The 16,801-nt window shown below is 30.7% G+C and overlaps 1 protein-coding gene and 1 non-coding gene across 4 annotated transcripts in view; one reads left to right on the plus strand and one right to left on the minus strand.

Annotated features, from left to right (window-relative positions):
- Positions 1–16,801, minus strand: part of LOC148229903 (transcription factor hamlet-like) — a 146,160-nt gene that overhangs the window by 46,648 nt on the left and 82,711 nt on the right. The window contains exons 1-2 of one of the 3 annotated variants that reach the window (XM_088198295.1): positions 8,498–8,655; positions 2,026–2,585 (exon numbers count right to left, since the gene is read on the minus strand). In XM_088198295.1, the coding sequence (XP_088054421.1) occupies positions 2,026–2,585; positions 8,498–8,525 (588 nt within the window). In that variant the 5' untranslated portion in view covers positions 8,526–8,655. Of the gene's footprint in view, positions 1–2,025; positions 2,586–5,632; positions 5,744–8,497; positions 8,656–16,801 lie in introns of those variants that run through there. The other 2 variants (XM_088198296.1, XM_088198294.1) reach the window with 2 other exon arrangements.
- TRNAA-AGC (transfer RNA alanine (anticodon AGC)) lies at positions 12,301–12,373 on the plus strand. Its single transcript has one exon. It is a non-coding gene; the product is annotated as a tRNA-Ala (tRNA).

Raw genomic sequence — 16,801 nt, forward strand, 5'->3', positions numbered from 1 at the left:
TTCCGTTTCGAATTTCTATAGTAACACAAAAGTAAGTAAGATATTATATAAATATAAATAGTTATAAAATATTTTATCTAAATTATTTATATCTATTATTTTTAATTTTACTCACATGTAACATTGGCCCTATATGTGACTATTGAACATGCATGATAAAGCTGTATCTGTTACAATGGTACACGGACGGCTCTCACAAAAGGAAAGGACTCAAAACGGCAGACGTGTGAAATAGCTTTTTGGATACATTTTTTTCATCACATGCGTATTGTATAAATAGGCTTAAGTGTTTTTGCTTCGGCGTTTTTGACAAATAAACGCAAGGATGGTAGATTGGAAGATTGGCAGATCAACAATGAAGGACAGCAATACAAATATTTGAAGATGTGGTACGAGAAGAATTTTTGTAGCGGAATTTCAGTATATATTTACTAAATTAATATTATTATTTTCCTATGCATTTAGATTAAATTGTGCAGTCAAATTTAAATACATTTTTTGCAAAATATATATATTTTTAATAATCAGTTTAAATAAAAAGAAACGTAAACAATAAGTTTTACATTCTTTAATATTTTAATGAATATGAAAAGATTATATTCCTTAGCTTATTATAAGCAATAAAATAAGTTAATTGATTTCAATTTTGTCATTGTTTTATGCGTATAACACATATTTTATAAAAATATGTATTACCAGTAAACTTATATTTTCACTGACGATTCAGTGAAATCATATCCAAATACATTTTCACCAGTAAATATATATTTGTACTAGCGAAAATATAATTATTTACAGTTTACTTATATTTTCACTAGTAGAAATAAAAAATAAAAAATCAGTGAAAATGTTTTCAAATATGATTTCACTAAAAAATTATATTTAAGCAATTGGTGAAAATATAACTTTACTGTAACATAAATGTATCAATTAAAGCACTTCATATAGATATATATTATTAAACTAAATCTTGTTTTTAAACATTAAAACATATATATAAAATATGTAGAACTTGAAAAAATTGATTTTTTTTACTGAAAAAAATAGCTTAAAACTCAGGGTTTGCTGAAATAAATAATAAAGGTAAATGTATGCTCAAACAATGTACCAAATATTACTATCATACTACAATATAAAACTAATAAATCTATCGTCTAAATATAAATCGCAAAACTATTATAGATAATGTGAAAAATATTTTTAAAACTTACATATAGTTTTAAGTAAAAAAAATCTGTAAAGACACACTGTTTAAAATGAACCCAATTAATCTACACAAAATATGAAATAAAATCAAATTAGATTGCTATAATTCTTAATTTCATGCTGTATTCATTGGTTTCAATATATACTGGTTGAAATTGGATGATTTATATTTTTTTAACCATCAATGAAAAATAACGTTCATGCCCTCTCTATATAAATAACATTTTAGGGACACAAACGTTCCCTTGTCAGCGAAATAAACCACTCAATAAGATACAGGTAATATTCAGGTGAGCATAAAAAATGCGAAAATAGGGAAAAATAATAATAAAACTGTTGACAATTGTCACGTATCTATCGGTGGGTTCACGCCATAATTTCACCCATTTGTGTGACCCTCCCGATCTTCCAATTCTAATTATTCTTATTCATCTCGAAAACCCCTAAAAGTAACGATAAAAGTGGAATTTCTACTTTTTCAACTACTACTCTAAAACCCCTGTGTGCGAATTTACTAAAAAAATAAAATGTACTAACTGCTAGATCTTTGATCTGATGCAAAAATATCACTTTCATCCCCCACTCCACATATATAATTTTACCCTCGTAAACACGAACCCAAACCGCGTGCATTCACCAACAATGGTCTTTGGTCAATAATTGCCGTCTCCCCCGCATACAATGGTTCCGATTCAGGGTCTCGAGACGAACGTGCTCAGCGACAAACTATGCTAATTTCAAATGTGCCATTATGACACAAAAATTCGCGTTTGAACTCACGAAGCGTGAAATGTCTAATTTGCTAACAAAACCACTAACCTCCCATGCGTATCTCGAATCGGAAGGAAGCGAAGCCCACTTTCCGGCGAAAGGTCCGTATCGAACTCCCCTGGCAATGGAGGTCCTCGCCCAAACACCCTCTTTACCGTCTCGTTCCTTTCTAGTCCTCACCAACAGTTCACTAGGCACATTCATCTCGCCAGACTTCTTTGTATCATCTTGAGACTTCATCAAAACATCAGACGATTTCAATCTCAGATGCTCATCCAACTTTATCTTCTGATCATTTTGATACTTAAACAGATCGCTAGGACTATATCTATCATCGGGACTCGTAGGTTTTGTACCATCGGAATCAGCATCACTTTCGTTCATCGATATGTTAGATTGATATAGAGACGAATCTATGATCTGCTGCGGAGTCTTCTTCCTTCTAGATTGGACGTGCTCCGTACTGATCTGGTTCTGATCAGAAGTTATGGGTATGATCTCTAAAGTATCTTGATTCGCATTTCGCGCTGATTGATTGGAATCTACAGAGTCAAGATCTTCTTCTCCTGTCATGCCTCCGGATACTTCCAGTTCGTCACCGCTGCTCCCTAGAACAAAAATAAAGGTTAAGTTATGCATAGATAATATACATATGCAGGGCTGCTGAGAGGGGACAAATTCCCGGGCCCGTTCTCCATGAGGGGCCCGATTCTGGAAAAAACAGCAAGAATATATTTACAACAAAAAAAGTAAAAACCGACCACAAATAATGAATCTAAACTAAACTGCAGTTCGCTGATGCTGATTCGCCGTCTTCACAAAAATACTTCAAGTCGCTGTTAAAATGGTCGATCGACCACTGGCATTACCAAGTGTCACGTTTTTGCAATATTCAGATCCTTTGCGCTGAGGAATTCTCAGTTTAGGCGAAAGTGTTTTAAGCTTAAATACTTCTATCGATGACATGGTTACGTTCGAGTAAGAACATCGCTAAAATTTTCGATAAGGCACCGAGTATGCTCAACTTCGTTGTGCGGAGCGCGTGTAGATACGATACGCTAGTTCGTAGCATCCTTAAATATTACTCTATTGTCTGGAATCTCATTTAAGAAAGTTCTTATTTTTGTTTTAGATATTTATACAATAGGAAGTAGTAACTTTTTCTAGGTGAGTTAGAATTTAATTCACTGTATTCTCGGCGTAGCGTCTATTTAAAGAAGCATTTTTTAAAGTTGCTAAGGACGTTTAAAAAGGTTTAAAGTTACGGCCAGGACTTGAGTGCCACCCAGCTTCGGTGTAAAAATTATGAGGAGGTAGAAAAAATAATTATATAATTAATATTTGGATAATGACCATCATGACGCATTGGGAAAATCTGTCAAGTCACAATAAGCAGGTGCGTAATAATAAAAAAATATGGACCCTAGTCTTTTTCAATTTCAATCATGTATGAGAGATCGAAATTTGTGATTTTTATTTAATTATAATTTCGATCGTTCATCGCAGATTATGTTTTCCTAGATTTTCCTAATCTCAAGGAGGAATAAATAAAATAAAATCGAGTATCTATTGCGAGCTTTAATAGTAGCTTATATTTAATCAAATAAACGCCACTGATTTATGAACTTTAATTTTAGAGTGGTATGTCTTGTGTTTATCCTGTAGTAATGCATTAGGCTAACGCCTGTCATTTTCAATACAAAAAGAAAACTGTCAAGATTTTTAATAAAAATTTATAATTTAAGTACAGTTTCGAGTTGATGAATAGTAGTATAATACATGGACGTATGTATTGTATTTATAATGAAATGTTGAATAAAAGTAATGATGATCAGATTTGTAATAAATAAATAAATGTATATTGCAATATGACTATTTCTTGCAACTCTTGTTCTGTTAAAAATCGGTCTCAATGGCGGCAAGTTAAAAAAATTCATGTTTGGATATCAGCTGTACTCAATTTCAGTTTTATGCAATAAGTTAATTTAAATTACTATTTATATACTGAAAAGATTTGTCATATGACTATTTTATATTGATTGATTGAATAACAAATATTAATATACAGTAGTTTAAATATATAGATATATATATTCAACGTTATTGATTCTGTACTTACTACAATGGTTATGACTGTACATATATTTGTTTCTGTGGCATCATCTAAGAACAATATCATGTTCAAAATAATTTAGTATAGCATAAGTTGAACGCGCCTGATAATTAATCTGTATGCAATAACTTGAACTCAATTGTCTCAATGTGTTTTTATTGAATAAAATACAAGAAAAATCCATTTAATTTTATTATCGTGCGTTATGTGTATACACGTATAATATAAATGACCGACACGCTTCGCTTATCACAAGTGGATGTTATAAAACGGTGAAGTATTTTATTTGCTTGAGCGAAATATAAATATGACACCCACAGGTGAGTCGCAGGTGCAAACGGAGATCTAGGCCCATTGTTTGCTCTGCGATTTATCGAAATATTATTACGAATGTAATTACTGATAAGGACTATACAGTACAAACACTCGAAGAATAAATCGAATTTAGCAGAGCTGCGAACCATTTTATATGAATAATTTTCGGAGATGTGTGTCATTGTTTATCACTCATGAAATCGATTTTGTAGAAATGCGTACCTCTGAGAAAAAAATTAATACAATTGGAACGCTAACGTCGCTCGAGACGTTGGTTAAATTATTTGCTGCATATAAAGTTTAACGATCGCGGTTTTTAAGGTCCGAAGAACCATTCATGTGAACATAAGGCCCATGCGTATGCAAATTCGAGTCCGAGGCTGTGCCCTTTGTTTGGGTTAAAAGACAAACAGGTGTGGAGAGTGACGAATCGCAAGGATCATCTGCTTGGGAATCGGATTACAGCGGAAAGGCACGTTTCTTTAGTGCTATGGACCAGGATCGATAATGAATTTAGAGACCATATGAAAATCCTTTCGAAAATGCCGACGGACCTTTTGTTTGCGAATCCAAAGGGACATAATTTACTTGTAATAAAATACTCGCATAATATTCGGCAGATATTTAATATACATTGTAGAAATCATATACTGTGGAGATAATTTGTAATTTATTGTAGTCGATATGCTAATATGTAATCAATAATACAACTATTTAGTTCGATTTTGCACTTCTTTAAATCACTGAATTGTATTGTATTAAAGATGTTTTCGAATGAATATGACTAAACAGTATATATGTATAGTTAGTTACCTTTAAAAATATAACTTTAGAGTATTGAAAAAAAATTAAAAATCGACTATACTGTTTTATTATGGATTATTCAAAGTTCACTAAATTATAGGTATTATATCAAATTTGAAGTACAAATATGGTTCGAAAATATCGAAACCCAAAATAATTTGATTTGTGAGAAGCGGTTCATAATTTGAAAACCACAGACTTAACAAAAGATCGGCAAACTTAAACGGGTGCTAACCGCAGAACAAACGCCAATGGGGTCGGGGGTTGGTTGTAAAAGATCTATTTACATACGATAAGATTACCTTGTCGGTGTCGAATCCGCGCGTAAACAACAACAAGGACCCAAAAAATGGGAATAATAAATAAAATAAAATCAACACATTAAATAAACAGTAAATTGAAAACAGAAACGAAAATCTTCACCCGCTGTTTCAACGATTTCGCGCCATTTTCGCGAATAGAAACTTTCCGCTGGTATATTATTACGCAGACACGCACGACCGGAACACGAGTACAGTCCTTGATAGTAGTAACCGTTTTAATTGCTGTTTTTTAGGACATTTGCGTAGATTTCAATGGATGCGTATCAGTCCATATCTACCTTCACCGTTCAAAACCGCAAATGCCGTTTTGTAAAAATAACGCTTTACTGGCGTCACGAAGCAGTAGATAACTGACGGTTTTAGAGCGATATTTGACATATTTTTAATAGTGATTTTGCCAATACTTTAACGAACGTACATCTTTGTTATACAATAAATAAAGCTGAAGCGCAAAAAGCAATTTATTGACCAACAAATATATATTTTTAGAACGGTGACATGATGTTATGAAAAAGTTAAGAATTTATTTTTGTACAGCTTCAAAAAAATATTATGTCCTATTTTATGCAACAGAGAAGCACGAAGCATAGAATAGGAGTTTAACTAATTAAATTTTTATGTATTATTTTCTTTAGAACTACCATTAAATTTCACTCAGAGGCAATAAGTTTATTGAGTTAATTTTTAACGCATTTAAAAGTAGCCCAATATACATTTATTTAAAAATATTATTTTTTTTAAATCACATTATGAAACACAAAGGCTTATTTTTTTATTTAGCTAATTAAATATAATAATTAGGGTGAAAATATATATAATACATCTCCGAAACATAAACTACATATTATACCGCATTCCATCGATTATAAAATGGATGTTTTTTGTTTGATTTTGGGGTCTTTGAATTTGTGGGAGCATGTTATAATTTATGAAATCTCAAAAATCAGCTGCTTAGAAGCAAATTCCAGAGTCAGTATTGGAATATCAGTTAAAAATATGCTAAATAAATAACTAGCGCCTTGTCACAGAAGACAATATTATAGAATACCTGAATATGATTCATTGATGATGATATTACATAAATAATATACTAATTTTAATTGTCATTATATTTTATCTTCATAATAAAGACTATATTTTTATTTTAGTCAGTATTATAATCTATGGAATATGGTATTTTTATTTACAAATCTATTGACACTAAAACCATAACTGATGTAGTTTTTGATAATATATAATTACAGACTTCAATAAAAATAATATACAATAAATCTATTATTTATTTCAATAAAATTAAATAAATCACTAAGTTTTTTGTGTTTCTTGTAAATTCGATAATTATATAGTCTATATATAAATTAAATTAAACAAGATCTTAAAAAACATATATTATATAATAGTTATTAAAATCACTGATAGCTGAACTAAAACTATTTGTATTAATTGAACCAAAAATATGATATTCTGCTTATACATCTACAAAAAATAACCATAAATTGACTAATTCATTATCATTAATAAATACATTTTACAGGTTTAAATCTAGAAGATCTTACTATTACTTTATTTCAATTAATTAAAATTAATTAAACAGCTTGTTGTAGTTTATGTAAATTTGAGTATTTTATAGTTTATATTTAACAAATTAAATATGATCATAAAGATAATATTGTACAATATAAATAGCATTATACCTATCTAAAAAAATATAATTAAAATCACTATGTTTTATACATTTACTAAGAACTGAACTACAATTTTTATTAAACGATAATTTAAGACCAATTAAAAATAGTTTAACACTATTTCTGTATATAAAATATACCATTCTACTTATAATACAGACCATAAGAAAATATACAAATCCATTATCATCATTTGATACATTTTAGATCTGATAAATCTAGAAGATCTTACTGTATCTTTATTTAAATAAATCAAATAGGTGTTGTTCCTTTGTATAAATTCAACAATAATGTAGTTTACGCCAACTTAAAATTAACATGATTAATATATAATGATTATAAATTATTTAACTCTACTTTTGGGTAAAAAAATGCACTTCTACTTATAATACATCTCAAAAATAGTAACCATAAGTAAATATACAAATTCATTATCATTAGTTAATATATTTTTAATTTAATTTAAATTAAATAATTAGAAAATGAATAACCCTACTATTGGGTGAAAAATATAATGTTACTGATACATCTTTATAACGGCAATCTTAAGTAAATAAGTAACACTGAAGAATATATATTTTATAGAAAATGAATATAGAAGATCTTACTAATCCTTTATTGGAAATAAATTAAATAAATACTTACTATAAATACGGTCATTATTTAAATTAAATGCAACTTTAATTAATTAGGTTCCTAAAGAAAATATTATATAATATAATATTGTACAATATAAAATACTGAAACAAAGTGAAATGTGTTTTCAGCTGGCTAGATAGATTTGTGTTAGAATAATATGTAAGTAAGGTATTGTTTAGTCTGTAAAGATCTACTTTACTGTCACACTCTCAAAAATCAGAATTATGTTCAAAACTTAATTATTACTATATTAAAAAAAAATCGCAAAACCTTATTGCTATCGCTGTTTGAACAATGTATCGAAATATGCGATCCCAATTAAAAAAAGTCGACTCCGCGGTTTTGGTTTTGGGTTGACTATGACTGGATCAAGAGATAAGAGTACCGCCGGCGACTGCGGTCAGCTAATTAGCGCTGCCCAGCGGTTTTCAAATATTACACTCACACATCTCGACAGCTACGAAAAGCGCACAACTCTTCCCAAACCCTTTTAGGGCGAAAAAAATGATAACGATTGCGAGACAAGCGGACGTAATGCACGATAGCGATTAGTTCAAACGAAAATATTATCGCGAACGCATTTAAGCTCAGTTTAAATTTTATCATAACACATTATAACGTTAATAAATAAATGTATTAACCTGACATCCTGTATCGCGAATCGACCATTGAAGCACTATTTATCCGAGATTGTCATAATATGCACTTCCTGCTTGACGTCATCAAATGCACTGATCACTGATTGAATGTCAACATAACCTCAGTAGATGGATTTTAATTTGTATATTATTTTTATTATTATTCACTGATACATGCGCGAATATCACTATGTCGATTTGAGAGTTTGAATTATCGCGATTTTGAGAACTGGTTGCAAAAGTGTGTGTCGCGATCTGAGATGTGTGTAGATGCGACCGTGACCGCGTCCCGCGCTCGAATAACCGAGGGACACCCTCAGCGGCGCCAACGGTGGCACGCGGGCCAGGACCACGCCCGACAACGGGGATGACACCCCACCAACGTGTGTGACAATTGTGCAAAAGTTACACACATACCATGACATGAAAACATAGTAGATTTGTACTATGAAAATATAAAGGTAATCAAAAAATATAATCAGGTGATTGATATAAAATTTTATACCAAGTAACTTATATATGTATGCTTTTTTTTATAAATAAAATACATTATAGAATACATACTCACATATATCTTACATAAGTGTACATATATAAATGTACACTCCGGAAGCATTTACGATAATTTTTTACCATATAGATATTAAATACTTAATTTTAAGCCAAGTCCTATTTTTTTTATTTTTTAAATCCAATTTTCCATACATAAAAATAAATATTTATATTATTAAGTTGCTGTTATTAAATAAATAAACTGATTTTAAGCTACACACCTTTAAAATAGTAGTTAATACTATAATAAAAGTTGACTCAATTATCACTAAATCTGCAAAATTATCAATTTACAATATAACAACATCATTCTATACATTGATGAACTGATGTTTTCTTTACAAAATTCACACTCAAGCCTTCGATATAATTTATATCTAAAATATTTATTAAGATTGACTCATCGAATTTATCCTTAATCAAAAGATGTTTTATTCCACAAATTCTTACTAAAAATAATATAATAAGTAGAAGGCAGAAAAAGTATTGTGACGTTTTTTTATCATTCTAAGCATCTACTTTGTGTAAATTGGCAAGAAAAGCTTCATTTTTTCCCAATTGAAGTAGTGAAAAAATAGCGATAAGTAACGCAGAATTGAAGACCTTAGAGCTTAGATAATAAATCAATCGTATAAAAACAATTCTAAAAATAAAAATAACAATAAGTCGTCTACGTACACTCTATTATCTGCTATATTTTGCAGTAACAATAGAAATTGACTAATGGGTACCGCACGAATTATTCTTATACGTTCATGTGCTTCTTTTACGCAACATAAGCGATCCATTTCTAGGTCGTATTGTAACGTGCAATATAAAATGGATCTTATATTACAACAAACAGCTTTTGCCGCAATGGTTAGACAAAAATTAAACCCTAAACTATACTGGGTATAATCAACTACAAATTTTTGAGTCCTGGCGAAAAATTACATCTGAGAGTTATTGTTAAAAAATCCAACATCACTGATAAATCTACAATCTACATTTTTTATATATGTTTTTAAATATGAACCAAATGCTCTCATTTATAAATATAAATTAGAGTGAATATTTGATTAGCAATAGTTTATTTAACCCAATTTTGCAGATTTAATTTGTATACAATTTATAACATCTTAGCTATAAATAGAACAAAACTATATCGAAACGTGTTTGTATGAGTGAGTTTGTTTATCGATTCGGAAAGCGAACGAAAATCTCAGGCCCGAGATAAAATGAGATGAATTTAGCGAGATGTGCTCGCTTGAAGAGAAGAGAAGCGGGGGAGCGTGGGCGGGAGGCGGACCGTGGGCGGAGCCTGTGCTGAGTGAGAGGGGGGTATCTATCAGACAGCGTTGGGACACTTGCGGTCGGATGCTGGTCCTATCGGTTGTGTGTGTGCATGTGTAACACGATAGTCATAAAAATATTAAATTAATCTTTATAAATCTTATTAGAATTTTTCTTGATTTTCTAAAAATCTAATCAGAATATAATATATACAAAGCAGCCATGGAGTTGTATCAGTAAAATTATTCTTTACTAAAAATTAAAATTAATAAGATTAGCATATTATTTCTCTACAATTAATACCACTCTTTTAAGAAAGCTTGACTCATCAAGATATGTACCAATTTTTACATTTTATCAGTATTGCCAGCGACTCATGCAAAATAGTTTTGTGGTGCTGCTAGTATAAAAAATTAATATAAATTACATTTAATAATATTCATATGCACGATGCGCATGTTAGACGCATAGTTTGTGTTTGACAGCTGAGTATGATTGACGCATTTTGTCACGCCAAACGATTTTTTTATTTAGAAAATTATGGAACAGAGAATTTTTAATTTTACAGTTAAGTGGTACAACTGTTTATAAATGCTTTTGGCGTTATGCAGACATCAAAGATAACCAGAAAGATGAGCAAAAAATAATACATCGACCACGTGTAAATTTGAAAAAAATTAGGACATTGTGTAAAGTAGCCGCTTTTTCTAAAGAAGTTATCTCATAAAGTTCATACAAATTAGAGGATGAAACAAGCAGCAGTTTTCAACAATTTTGAACAAAAACAGCATCGTAAAAAAATATTGATAAATAAAGTCTCTTACGATCTAGAATTGCTTTAACACATGGATTCTTAAACTTAATTGACCCAATGCTCAGTTTTCAATGATAAAATTGTTATCGCCCACTTTTGCTAAACTCTAACTCTATCTCTTCTATCGTCCACAAAACTCATTTGAATAAGCATGCCCACCAAGATTCGTCCATCGTCCACCAGTGGGAAATAATGCCCACATTGAGAACATATGCTCTAACACGTCACAACAGATGACGAATCATATGTGTATGGTTATGGCGTTGAAACAAAGGTCCAATCGTCCATAAAGAACCATTAAATAATGTGTCATATTTTTTTAATTCGCTGTACACGATAGCAGAGTTTGAATAACAGAAAGAGTCAAAGGAAAATATGCTAAACCAGTCATAGATACATATCCCATCTTTAAAAATCTTCATCAGGCTTAGAAGTATTTAAGGATAATGATAAGAATAACATTTCTACTTATTATTTAGGTAACACAGCGAAAACCAAAGGCCATTTAATAATATTTCTAAAACATTGCTATAAGAAAATCTAATCAAAAGTCATTGATGAATAAAAATATTTTTAAATTCTGGTTTGTCATAATTTAGTAGAAAAATATTTCAAATATAATAACCTGCTATTTAATATTTTATTATTAGTTAATGTTTGAGATGAAGCGAAATGTAATATAAAACATTGGGAAAATCTGGCAAGTAATGATGGTTAGATTAGAAATGATAAACAAATAATGCACCACCCTCTTAAAATTTGGGACAAAACGACACTGTCGTGATGCCGCAGCTAAAGAATTTGCCAAATATGCAAGTTTTCCTTGTCCCCACAGGTAAAATAAAAAGTGAATTTCACAAATGTTTTTCATATTAAATTAAACGCTGGCATAAGTGTATTATTTCTGATCTAGAAAATATTATCATTAAAAAATTAAATTGTCATTTTTTTATCATTTCTAGTATATTCATAAACCTTTCTAGAATTCTTAATTTATATTAGTGTGCTGTTTTTAAGGCTTGTATTATATCTAAAAATCGTTTGATAGTCAAGTTAAATGTGTGTATATACATATGTATGTATTGCATGAGTGAAAGTCGCAAGGTGAGTGACTTTTATTTGGTTCAAAATCTGTTGCAAATTTAATTGTAACTCTTGTTTTATCACCGGGGGCGTAGCTCAGATGGTAGAGCGCTCGCTTAGCATGTGAGAGGTACCGGGATCGATGCCCGGCGCCTCCAATTATTTTTTAATATTTTTTTAGAGATGAACTAGGAGCCCTAATATCACTGAGCTTCATTGCTCTGAAATAATTTAACCGATTAATTTTTTTAATATTTTATTAAAATTAACTAAGAGCGTCTCAATGCTTTGCAGTGATTGAACCAAAACTATTCAACAGCAACTACCTATTACAATTGAATACGTATATTTTATTATAATTAATTACAAAATTAAAAAGTTGTATGATGAAGATGAAAATATTAAAATGATAAAAAATATTGTTTGGTGCTTATGATAAACGAGTGGTATAAATCTCTGACTATTGAACTGAATCCCATGCGGACCTTGGTGTTACATTTTTATCGTATCTGAGAGATCGATATTAGTGATTATTATATAATTATATTCCGATCGATCAACATAGATTAGGTTTATCTGGATATTCTTAATACCACGGATTAATATCATGATGATTAATTAAAATCGAGTTAGGTTGTACATATCTTGTATTGAAAGCCATTTTCAGCTCATAAAGAATATCTTATATGTATAAAAATATTCTAGATTCATACACAGATGTACATGCTTTTAGATTTTTGACAATAAAACTATAGTCTTTAATTAAATTTGATACTCATACTATATAATTTTTTACTAAATAACTGATTTCAAAACATAATATTAAATAAAAAATATGTCTTCATTTAAATTTCAAATTGCGTTTTGAATATATTATAATTTTTAGCATAAGGTATAGATTCACAAAACACCTTATAAATCTTAAAGTGGGTGTGTATCCGAGCCGAAATAATTTATTTATGGGATCGCTTCCCTTTCTTTGCCGTTGACAATGGTTGATCCCTTCACATGCGTCACGTGACGCGGAATTGGTTTAAGAGCCCACTGAAGGACAACAATGTGGGTTAGAAGGGGTGGCCGGGATGAACATCCCCGGAAGCTTTTGACAAGTTCCAAATCTGTTCAAACACAAAATTAAGCCATGGAAACGACCGCATGCCGGAAAAGATTTTTTTTTAAATTAATTGATATACAGTAATAATTTATCTACAATATTTCATCATTAGTGAAGCGAGTTAAAAAAGCATTGGTTTAGAATACGCAACCATTAAGCCACAAATAGATAATAATATTATTATCACATATATATTTTATTGAATTTATATTCATACAAAACTATTCTTGCATTAAATAGATCATCATGTTTATAAATGTCTCATAACATACATAATGAATAATAGAAGATATCCTTTTTGTCATTTAAATTCCACCTTCGGACATTTAGTTGCAAATGGGTGTGCAAATTTATTTTTTCAATGTCTAATAAATACTCGGCTAGGATAAAGCGTCTAACATATCATCGTTTCGGGACAACCGTGCGAAATGCATCATACATATATGTACTATATGTATGTGAATGTATGATTCGCAATATCCAAGGACATAAATCTGAAGAAATTGTCTCGAGCCAAGCCGCCCCGACGTGTGTAATGTGAATACATTACCACAATATAGGAGAAGGATATTTTTCACAATGAGACACATCTGAAATTCATAAATGTTTGCGAAATTTCATCACATATGAATTATAACACGGAATGCATAATATATTGCATATACGCCACTTTTCACATATCTGACTATTATATGATTACATATTTTTCCATGACTGAATAAAGAGAAATGGTTTAAACGTATATTTTTGTTAAATGTTGCTGATCATTCATTCAATACACAAATTTATATTGAGCATTAATATTAGATTCTATTTTAGCAACATAAAATACAACAATATATATTAACTGAATTGTGTTATTAATTATTAGTTAATTATATTTCCTATAAATGATTATATAATATATAATTAATTTATACTACGTCAATGTTCTCTCCTATGATTTTTAATGGGTACGATAATAAAATGCTAATAATATAAAAATACGTTTTTTTATATTTTTAAATAAAACAGTAGAACCTCAGTTTACGAGCATACTTTGTTCTTGAAACGTACTCGTATTTTAAAACACTCGTATATTAAAGAAAATTCCCCATAAGAAAAAAATGGAAACTTAAGTTAATTCATTCCAAACCATGAAAATATTTATATTCTGTCGACACAATTAAGATTCTCTTGGTAACCCCACCTTATTGATCATAAAGCAGCTCACAATGTGTTAATAAATTTACAAAAATCTCTGATGGTAAGATTTGTTCCTTCAGTCACTTCGAAGCATCGCTGAAATAGTGATTTAGTGTATAGATTTTTGAAGTTTGAAATAATTAGCTGATCCATGAGCTTGAGTAATGGAGTGGTGTTGGGGTTAAGAAACTCGATTTTATTGCACTCTAATTTTTCCAGTAAGTCGTCCTGGATTAGGTCTGAAACATTAGCCATGACATGGAAGATTTTGAGTGGCAAATTATTTTCCAAAAGTTATGCCTTTACTGCAAGAAGAATCGTCAAATTTTGCGAAGAACCGTAGACTCAATTAAATAGAAAGTGACGCAGTACGTACTGCTCGTAATACAAGACATCGCTCGTTTATCAAGTCACTTTTTTTTAAATGCTCGTATTGCGAAAAAATCGTAAACCTAGTTACTATTCGAGGTTCCAAAGTATTTAAATGAGATGGAAATAATATACACGAAATGAGAAAAGTATTTAAGTTCAAAGCATATATTACTCAAGCTTCTACGATCGCGTAATAAATATTTTTTTATTTTAATTTAATAATAGCATGATTAACATCACCTAGTTTGAGTCTTAACTTTTTAATGAAATTCATGTTTATAATATTTTCTCTGTACTATGTATGTTGATATTATGTGGCTCCTTCATTTTCTCATAGTATATATTCCATACGAATATTGTAAATTTGCCAAATACTCTGCGTCATAATATTTTGACGCATATGCTATTGTCATTGAAAGCAAAACTACACAATGTCAAAAAGTAACTCTTTTATTCGTGAAACTGTCAGAAATTGATGAGTAAAAATAAAGGAGCAAAGATTAATTTAAATCAACTAATATTTTGTACTTTTTTATGCATTTATAAAAACGTTGTAATATATATAAATCACTTCAAAATATTAGTATGTTCAACACAAAACCAATTTATCTTTAAATCGAGTGCTAATGACATGAAAAATTCAATCGCTACTCGAAAACCACATTCGAATTCTATCTCTCCCCCATCCATTCTGCAAAGTCACACCCACCGATTTTTTCCATCGTTCCCCAACAACGGCCGCCACATTTCAGAAGACATCACAAGCGCGACTGAAAAATAAGATTCGAGCCGAGTAAAATTGAATCCAATACTACAATCCTTTGTGCGAAACCACCCCGAATGTAAGAGAAAAGACCCAAAGTACCAGATCGGTCTGCCAAACCGGATCAAAGGACTACGGCGTAGCGAGTTCCAGCCCCCGGGACGTGTGATCAATATGTAATTCTATTTGAGGGTTTTCCAATTTTAAAAGTAGGCAGATACCCACCGCTGGGGGTGACATTCGCATTTGAAACCGGACACGAAACGAGGGTCGAAAATGTCTCATCGACACACTGACCACCAAATTTAAGATAATTTTTAATATCATTAGATGATCTTTAATCTCTAGATGTATATAAACTGAGATGGGATAACAGAACCCTTATTCTCTGAAAGATTTATGTGCTTGGGAGGCGGGTTTGTGGAGCAACGCAGGGGTGGCGAAATTCCTACACAAGTGCCTTATTGTGGTCTGTAAGACAAGGGTAATTACACACCCTCTTCTGGATTCGACTCTGTTCTTTCACCTCAGGCGTCTACCTCGCAAATTGTTTGAATCAGACTTGAATGAGAGCGAAACCGCTATCTACATTATTAAGAATAAAAAAATATCAATTGAGAAACATAGCTAATTAAACATAATTAGACAAAATATTTTAGTAACGGTACTACGATACGATATAAAAAGGGTCATATTAAATTAACAAATAATGGCGTTATCTAAAATAATAAAAAGTTAGCTTCATCGTATCTGTATTATATACAAATAACCCGAAGCGATAAAGAATTTTGTAGAGCATACAGATGTATTAGTTCTCATGCGTTGCATATAAATAATATATTTATACATCAATCGCTATCTTTTATTTGACTTGTGAAAAGTCAAAAATGTTCCCCTCGTTTGCGTCACATGCTTCGAAGGACAATGAGAGAATTTCAACAGTGTTGCCATGTAGAAATTCGACTCCTTGGTTTCTTTGAGACTGAAACAGCGGTAGACTATTTGAAATTCTCTTCGCCACTGTTTTCAATTCTTGTCCGTCTATTGTCAAGTTCCTTCTGCAACAGTGTGACAAGTTAAACACTGTTATTATCTACCTCGCTGAATTTTGAAGGGAAGGGAAAATCGTGTGATAGTGAAATATTATTATTA

This window comes from Plectrocnemia conspersa, unplaced genomic scaffold (genome assembly GCF_051122295.1).
Source record: "Plectrocnemia conspersa isolate PC_06_02 unplaced genomic scaffold, ASM5112229v1 ptg000011l, whole genome shotgun sequence".
Taxonomy (NCBI): domain Eukaryota; kingdom Metazoa; phylum Arthropoda; class Insecta; order Trichoptera; family Polycentropodidae; genus Plectrocnemia; species Plectrocnemia conspersa.